Source organism: Triticum aestivum, chromosome 3A (assembly GCF_018294505.1).
Source record: "Triticum aestivum cultivar Chinese Spring chromosome 3A, IWGSC CS RefSeq v2.1, whole genome shotgun sequence".
NCBI lineage: Eukaryota > Viridiplantae > Streptophyta > Magnoliopsida > Poales > Poaceae > Triticum > Triticum aestivum.
The window spans coordinates 479358617-479367493 of NC_057800.1; the positions used below are offsets into that span (position 1 = coordinate 479358617).

Consider the following 8877-nt stretch of genomic DNA (forward strand, 5'->3'; position numbering starts at 1 on the left):
GGACAAAAACATGTCACATTTTTCTTAATAAATGAAGGAGACAAATGACGTCCAAGCTTCGGTTAGTGCTAGAGCACATCCGGATGGCAATGAATGGCATTGCCCAAAATACATCAGTTCTACTCCCTTCGTTCCAAAATACTTGACTTTCATTTGTTCAAAAATAAAAATACCTATATACTAAAGCATGTCTAAATATATCTATATTTTGATAAATGGAAGGTATGTATTGTGGAACGGAAGGAGTACACCTCAAAAAGAGAGGGGGTCATTCTGTCTTCTTTCAAGGAGTGGATGCACTCTGGCTCAGCTCTGTTCAATCACAGCCATGACACCCTTCACCCTTCACCATCAGAAACTCAGTAGTTGATGGATACTGTCAGGACAAGGCAAAAGCGACCGTCGCCATGGCGATGAGTAGAATCACATGAACCGCCTGCGTAAACACAACCCAGGTGCTGGCTTGTCACGGTCTATGTAAATGCATATGCATGCGCTGATCGAGCAAGCCAATCAAGAAACCGTACCTGCCGCGCTCCTTGTGAGTCCGCCATGGGCGGGAGGTATCCGCGCAGGCCGACGTTGTAGACCGGCGTGCCGTCGGGGTAGAAGAGCCCGTAGTTGCGCTCCGACGCCGGGCCGGGCTTGAGGTTCTCGTTGAAGAGCGCGAAGACGTAGACGTCGATGGGCACCGCCGGCCGCAGCGGCGTGCCCTGCTTCATCTCTATCCTCCTCAGCAGATTCCTGATGTAGGTCCCGGCGTGCTGCGGCGTGGCGCCCACCTCGTCGGGGTCGCCCCGGGACGGCCACCCGGTCTCGGAGACCTTGACGTCCACGTCCGTGTGCCCCAGCGCCTTGATGGCCGAGTAGACGGCGTCCACCTGCGCGTACAGCATGTTGTCGTAGTTGAGCCCCGTGCTGGGGTCCGTGACGCCGGCATTGGGCTGGAAGAGCACGTAGTCCAGCGGCACGCGCGCCGGGTCGTCCTTGTAGGCGAAGAACGGGTAGCAGTTGATGAGGAACGGGGCCCTCGTCGCCGACAGGAACTTGAGGAACGGCTGCAGGTGCGCCACGGCGCCCGGGGCGAACGCGCCGGCGGAGGGCGGGTAGGAGACGCCCATGATGTCCAGCGAGTGCGCGGTGGTCACGTTCACGCGGCCCTGCAGGCCGAGCGTCCCGAGCGCCTGGTGCACCGAGTGCATGGCGGGCAGGAGGCTGGCCTGCAGGGCGGTGTCGTTGCCCTTGAACGCCTCGTTGCCGACGGTGATGCAGGTGATGCGCGCGCCGGCGTGGAGGTGCGGCACCACGTGCTGCTGGAGCCACGCCTGCGCCGCCGTGGAGCTCACCATCGCCGGGACGTGCTCGTTGCCGATGCCGATCACGAACTCCACGCCCGTGCCGAGGAAGGCGCGCAGGACGTGCGGGTCGGCGTCGTAGAGCTTCACCTTGCTGATCTTGATCGACCGGAGCAGCGTCGACACCCGCCCCGGCGCAGGGAGGTTGTCGGCGATCTGCCCGTAGTTGACGCCGATGGACAGGGAATCCGCCACAATCACCTGCTCTGCAAAATTAATTGTTGTTCCGTGTCATACATCGGTCATTTCTACATACACGGCGATCGGTACTATCGCTGCGAATGTGAAATCCATTCATTTGGTTCATTTTCTCCATAATTTTTCATAATTGGCATAAAAACATAACGATTTATCAGTGTGTCAGTTACCAACTCATACTGTATGCCATCAGTGCAAGGCGATCGGAACAAAAGAAAAGCAATCTATAGGTAATATAATAGTACAAGCGTACAGTTACATTCAGATGGAGATCGAGGGGGTGCGTGATCCAATGGAAGAGAAGCAAGATTTCACTGGACCACATGGTCAAGTGGTGTGGTTGAGCCCTACCAAAAACTAATACAGTACCACCATATTAAAATCCAATTATTCCAAAATTCCACGTGCATTACTGGAGAAGTGGCGAACCCTTTACTTTCAACTATCGCCCAAGTTGCGAGCATATTAAATTTAATTAGCTGCAGACTGCGGAATAATAAGAAAATGATAAAAGGCAGCCTTTGCGGAGAAACTTTGTGGAGAAAGCAAGCACAGCTCAGGGCCAGATCGTCAGATGCGCGAAATTGGGAGAGAAAACAATGGAAATGCCAACGCGGGGTAATATATCATACTCCTACAGCATGCTTGTAAAGAGTGAGTGAAAGCTGATACGTTTTGTTTTTCGTCGAATAACAAATCTCAGCGTATCATTTAAAGTTCACAGTTTTTGTCGCCGCAGCCACAGTGGGCGGTGCATTACTTGCGGCATGGAACGCCAAGATAGGGGGCGCCATGTCGCCTTGGCTGTGTTGTAGCCAAAACCTCCAACACCTAGATATGCTTAATCTCAGCAGATGCACCTACCAGATAATCAATGGCAACTCCAGCAAATGCGACCACTTATCAGAAGTACTGTTGGTACTAACGACTTGCAAAACGACAGCCCGTTTTTTGCCCTTGTAATAGTAAAATGCTCTTTGCATGCACAGGGAAAATAAATATAGGAGCAATCGACACAGAAGATGGCCGACGATAAGCACAGAAGCAGGGAATGGACGACCATTGTGACGACGCGCGCGTACGTACGAGATCTCTAGAGCTCGGGTTATACTGGGGTTCGCAGCGCACGCAGACGGATGGAACTCACCTGTGAGGAGGACGGCGAGGGCCAGGAGTACTCCGGCGGCCGTACCAACGGAGGAAGCTGCTCTCGACGGCGCCCGAGCTGATGCCGCCGCCATCCTTCCGATCCGGCCGCGCGCGTACGGCGTACCGGGCCCCTGACCAGTCCAGGGAGAAGAGCCAAGCGGGCAGAAGAAGCTAGGGGGAGAGCAAAAGCTAGCAAGGCCTCCTCGGCCAGGTGTGTTGACCTTATGCTCCACCGGCCGCCGTATCTGTGCTTGTGCCCGACTGCCCGTTGGCTTGTGTTCTTCTTGGATCACGCGCGCGAATGGACTGGCGTAGGGTTCACGAATGGCCTAGTATTTAAGCAGCGGAAGGGAGGCTAGGCTCAGGCTGCTCTGCTGCAGTGTTGAGAAGCTAGCAGGTGGTGGTGTGGCTTGACTTGTGCGTGCCGGTGCCGGTGGGAAGCACGGAGGAAGACGGTGGGAGGCAAGAGGGATATGACAGTGTGCTACCTCCGCGTCGTCGGCTGCGGATCTCTGACCGGTCTTCCGTCTCTTTCAGGTCGCGGCTGCAGGAGCACGGTGTTATGCTGCCGGTGGGAGGCACGGTGGAAGCCGAGCTGGACCTCACGTACTGTCTGTCCCAAGCTTTTCAACGACCCCGTGCGCTTATTTGCGTTGTGCTGCTGCTTGCAGTGCCAATGCATGGTTGTTGGGCTCTGGTGAAGTGAAAGCATGGGCTGCGCCAGGAACGTGTGCGAGCAAGTGAGCATCCTTCATTCAGGCCAACTCCACTACACGACTCAAACGGACGTCCGGTTTAGTCAGATTTCGTCCGTTTGATACGGCAATGTGTTCGCCCATGTCCGCTTCTATCCATTGGATCGTGGGTGCGCCCAACGCGCGGCCGCATCCCAAATCATGTTCGGGATGATCGGTAGAGGTTCGAGCAAAGGATGGCTTTTCTGACGTCCCTATCCTCTCTCTCTCCCCACGCCGACCATGGCCGCCGATCAGCGGTGCCGACGACGCGCGTGGTCGCCGACGCGCCGGAGTCGGTGGTTGTGGGCACGTCCGTGTGCCACAGGGCTCGTCCCGTGTACCGCAGCGGACGTCCGACCCGGGGGTCCTCGGACCCGCACCCGACACGCGCGCCATGGCGGGGCCAGAGGGTGGGGCAAGCCCGTGCCAGATGGGGCCGCCGGCTACAGGTCATGCGGGCTGCGGCTAGGGTGGCGGAGGAGATAAGATCCCCACCGACCCGCTCAATTCCAGATCTCGATCTCCTCCTCCACCACTTCTGGGAGGCGCCTAGGGTTTCGACGCCTAGGGTTTCCCCGTCGTTCGGCTGGTGGGAGGGGAAGGTGGGAGGAGACCACAGATCCTTCGCTCAGGTCGCTGCATCTCCGCCACGCGTGATTCAGCCCACTCCCATGGCGGATCGAGGAGCGGAGAACCGCGGCCATCGGCTTGACGGCTTCGGGGCGGGCCGGGCTGGCCGGGGCGCCGGCCACTTCGGACGGGGCGCCGGGCGCGGCGGGGGTGGAGGCGGCCGCAACATGGAGTGGACGCGGGACATCGAGGAAGGCGGGCGGATCTCCACCAGCATGGATCAAGGACGCGTGCTGCCAGATCGAGCAAGGTGGGAGGCGGCGGCCATTGAAACGCAGAGCGATGGTCGTCGCACCGAGAGATGGGGCGACATCAACAATCAAGGCAAGGCGACTACGAGAGACAATCAGCGTCCACAACAAGATCCGCGTCCTCAACAAGATCTGCGACCCCAACATGATGTACGTCCTCAGCAAGATCGACGTCATCCAACTCCGGGAAGAAGGAATGCCACCCCACTAGTGGGTGGTGCTGAGGTTTGCGTCACTTGCAAAGATCCTGGGCATGTCCCAATGTGCTGTCCTAGAGCAGTTTGCGGTAGATGTGGTTTAAATGGACATCTGGTTCCTATTTGCAATACTGTTCTTCCTTGGGAATGTGTAGCCCTTATGTGTGGTTTTCAAGCTAAGGGGAAGGGTTTCTTCTACATACATGACGCTAGTACACCCAAGCAAAATACTGATAGGAACATATATATTGTCATCTCTGTGATAGAAGGGCAAGCTAGTGGCAGGAAGTTGGAGGAGTTCTTTAATGCATACATTAATACAAATTGGAAGTGTTCTGCTAGGTCGAATGGGCTGAATACATTTGTGATGAGATTTCCTTCACCTAGAGATGTTGACAAAGCTTGTTTCGCCGAAACTATGAATATTAAGAGCTGTGGTGTTGTGGTGAGTCTCAAAAAATGGTCTGAATCTGTGGGTGCCAAGGGTGTACTTAACATTTCTTGGGTCAATGTTAGCAACATCCCTTTGGACAAAAGGTGCAAAAAAAATATTGCTTATGTTGGATCTTTGGTGGGTGTGACTCTTGACATCGACAGATCTACTGTCAACAGACCCGAGTTGGTCAGGATTAAGCTGGGTCGTAGAGATGCTGAGAACATCCCAGCTAAGGCAGAGGGGGTGTTGGGAGATCATTTCTATGATTTCTTCTACTCGGTGGATAAAATTCTGGTTAAAAATAATCCTAAAGAAACTGTGACAATTACTCAGGATGCAGACAAGGGGGTGTCACCCAAGAGGGCTAGAATCACAGAAAATGTGCAAAATGGTGACCAGGGGGGGCTCTTCTTCCACTTTGGGGAACTTTTCTGCTCCTCCCAATTCAGTTGTGAGGGGAGTGCACATGTCAGCTTTAATAGAGAATATGGAAGAGGGAACTGATGCTGGGAAAAATCAAAAAGAAAATGAGGAGAATTTCTCTGAGGAGGAAAGTGAGGAGATTGATAATGAGCTTCTCATTGACACTATTGCTGCTGAAAACAGAGAAAAACAAATGGAGGGGGGTGTCTCCAGAAACCATATCACATGAAAAAATTGTGGTGAATACCATGCAGATCATACCCAGTGTTTCACTTGTCAGAGAAAAAACATCTTATCTAGATGTTGTGTTGGGGCAACCTTATGTCACTGAACTGGAGCCTGATGATGTATCATGTCTGTTGGGGATCGTAGCAGAAATTTAAAATTTTCTACGCATCACCAAGATCAATCTATGGAGTAATCTAGCAACGAGGGGAAGGGGAGTGCATCTACATACCCTTGTAGATCTCTAAGCGGAAGCGTTGCAAGAACGCGGATGAAGGAGTCGTACTCGCAGCGATTCAGATCGCGGTTGATTCCGATCTAAGCGCCGAACAACGGCGCCTCCGCGTTCAACACACGTGCAGCCTGATGACGTCTCCCATGCCTTGATCCAGCAAGGGGAGAAGGAGAGGTTGGGGAAGACTCCATCCAGCAGCAGCACGACGGCGTGGTGGTGAAGGAGGAGCGTGGCAATCCTGCAGGGCTTCGCCAAGCACCGCGGGAGAGGAGGAGGACTTGTGAGAGGGGGAGGGCTGCGCCAGAACTTGGGTGCGGCTGCCCTCCCACCCCCCACATATATATAGGGGCAAGGGAGAGGGGGGCCGTCCCCCCTCAGATCCAATCTGAGGAGGGGGCGGCGGCCAGGGGGGTTGCCTTGCCCCCCAAGGCAAGGGGGGCGCCCCCCTTTAGGGTTCCCCCAAACCCTAGGTGCATGGGCCCTAGGGGGGATGCGCCCAGCCCACTAAGGGGCTGGTCCCTCTCCACACACAGCCCATAGGGCCCTCCGGGGCAGGTGGACCCTCCCGGTGGACCCCCGGAACCCCTTCGGTGGTCCCGGTACAATACCGGTAAACCCCCGAATTATTCCGGTGACCGTATGATGACTTCCCATATACAATTCTTTACCTCCGGACCATTTCAGAACTCCTCGTGACGTCCGGGATCCCATCCGGGACTCCGAACAACATTCGGTAACCACGTACATCTATTTCCTATAACCCTAGCGTCATTGAACCTTAAGTGTGTAGACCCTACGGCTTCGGGAGTCATGCAGACATGGCCGAGACAACTCTCCGGTTAATAACCAACAGCGGGATCTGGATACCCATGTTGGCTCCTACATTTTCCACGATGATCTCATCGGATGAACCACGATGTCAAGGATTCAATCAATCCCATATACAATTCCCTTTGTCTATCGGTACGATACTTGCCCGAGATTCGATCATCGGTATCCCGATACCTTGTTCAATCTCGTTACCGGCAAGTCTCTTTACTCGTTCCGTAACACATCATCCCGTGATCAACTCCTTGGTCACATTGTGCACATTATGATGATGTCCTACCGAGTGGGCCCAGAGATACCTCTCCGTTACACGGAGTGACAAATCCCAGTCTCGATTCGTGTCAACCCAACAGACACTTTCGGAGATACTCGTACTGCACCTTTATAGCCACCCAGTTACATTGTGACGTTTGGTACACCCAAAGCACTCCTACGGTATCCGGGAGTTGCACGATCTCATGGTCTAAGGAAATGATACTTGACATTAGAAAAGCTTTAGCATACGAACTACACGATCTTGTGCTAGGCTTATGATTGGGTCTTGTCCATCTCATCATTCTCCTAATGATGTGATCCCGTTATCAACGATATCCAATGTCCATGGTCAGGAAACCGTAACCATCTATTGATCAACGAGCTAGTCAACTAGAGGCTTACTAGGGACATGGTGTTGTCTATGTATCCACACATGTATCTGAGTTTCCTATCAATACAATTCTAGCATGGATAATAAACGATTATCATGAACAATGAAATATAATATAATAATAACTAATTTATTATTGCCTCTAGGGCATATTTCCAACAGTCTTCCACTTGCACTAGAGTCAATAATCTAGTTCACATCGCCATGTGATTAACACTCACAGGTCACATCGCCATGTGAGCAACATCCAAAGAGTTTACTAGAGTCACTAATCTAGTTCACATCACTATGTGATTAATACTCAATGAGTTATGGGTTTGATCATGTTATGCTTGTGAGAGAGGTTGTAGTCAATGGGTCTTGCCATATTCAGATCCCTATGTATTTCGCAAAACTTTATGTCATATCGTAGATGCTGCTACCATGTTCCACTTGGAGCTATTCCAAATTGTTGCTCCATTATACGTATCCGGTATCTCTACTCAGAGCTATCCGGATAGGTGTCAAGATTGCATCGGCGTAACTCTTTACGTCGAACTCTTTATCACCTCCATAACCGAGAAACATTTCCTTATTCCTCTAAGGATAATTTTGACCGCTATCTGGTGATCCAGTCCTAGATCACCTTTCTACCCTCTTGCCAGACATGTGGCAAGGCACACATTAGGTGCGGTACTCAGCATGGCATACCGTATAGAGCCTATGACAAAAGCATAGGGGACGACCTTCGTCCTTCCTCTTTCTTCTGCCGTGGTCAATCTTCGAGTCTTACTCAACTTCACACCTTACAACTTAGGTAAGAACCCCTTCTTTGACTGATCTATTTTGAACTCCTTCAAAAACATGTCAAGGTGTGCGTTCTTTGAAAGTATCATCAGGCGTCTTGATCTATCCTGATGCCCAATATGTAAGCAGCTTTATCCAGGTCTTCCTTTGAAAATCACTCTTCAAACAACCGTTTATGCTTTCCAAAAATTCTACATCATTTCGAATCAACAAAATGTCATCCAGATATACTTATCAGAAATGTTGTAGTGCTCCCACTCACTTTCTTGTAAATACAAGTTTCTAGCAAACATTGTATAAACCTAAAAACTTTGATCACTCCATCAAAGCATATATTCTGACTCCGAGATGCTTGCTCTAGTCCATAGAAGGATCGCTGGAGCCAGCATACCTTTTAGCATCCTTAGGATCGACAAAACTTTGATTGTATCACATACAACTCTTTCTTATGAAAACTTGTAAGAAAACTTGTTTTTGACATCCATCTATCAGATTTCATAATCGAAAAATACAACTAATGCTAACATGATTCCGACGGACTTAAGCATCGCTACGGGTGAGAAATTCTCATCGTAGTCAACTCCTTGAACTTGTGAAAAGACTCTTTTCCACAAGTCGAGCTTCATAGACGGTAACATTACCGCCCACTTCCGTCTTCTTCTTAAAGATCCATTTATCTCAATGGCTTGCTGATCATCGGGCAAGTCCACCAAAGTCCATACTTTGTTCTGATACATGGATCCTATCTCGGATTTCATGGCTTCTAACCATTTGTCAGAAT

The 8877-nt window shown here is 51.5% G+C and overlaps 1 protein-coding gene across 2 annotated transcripts; it reads right to left on the reverse strand.

The window, feature by feature from the left end:
* Positions 1-3225, reverse strand: LOC123061735 (glucan endo-1,3-beta-glucosidase 14). Of its 2 annotated transcripts, none has more exons than XM_044484970.1 (3): positions 2701-3225; positions 528-1561; positions 1-436 (listed from the first exon to the last, which is right to left on the reverse strand). In XM_044484970.1, the coding sequence occupies exons 1-3, from the start codon at positions 2792-2794 to the stop codon at positions 380-382; spliced, it is 1185 nt and encodes a 394-aa protein (XP_044340905.1). In that variant the 5' UTR covers positions 2795-3225; the 3' UTR covers positions 1-379. The 2 variants fall into 2 exon arrangements, with proteins under 2 accessions (XP_044340905.1, XP_044340906.1); XM_044484971.1 differs by having other exon boundaries at positions 528-1556; positions 2701-3223.
* Between the last annotated feature and the right edge of the window lie 5652 nt (positions 3226-8877).

Coding starts and splice junctions, on each gene's coding strand:
- LOC123061735 (XM_044484970.1), bottom strand. CDS start 2,794: ATGGCGGCGGCATCAGCTCGGGCGCCGTCGAGAGCAGCTTCCTCCGTT. Junction 1,562..2,700: donor CCTCGCCGTCCTCCTCACAG/GTGAGTTCCATC, acceptor TTAATTTTGCAG/AGCAGGTGATTGTGGCGGAT. Junction 437..527: donor ACTCACAAGGAGCGCGGCAG/GTACGGTTTCTT, acceptor GTGTTTACGCAG/GCGGTTCATGTGATTCTACT.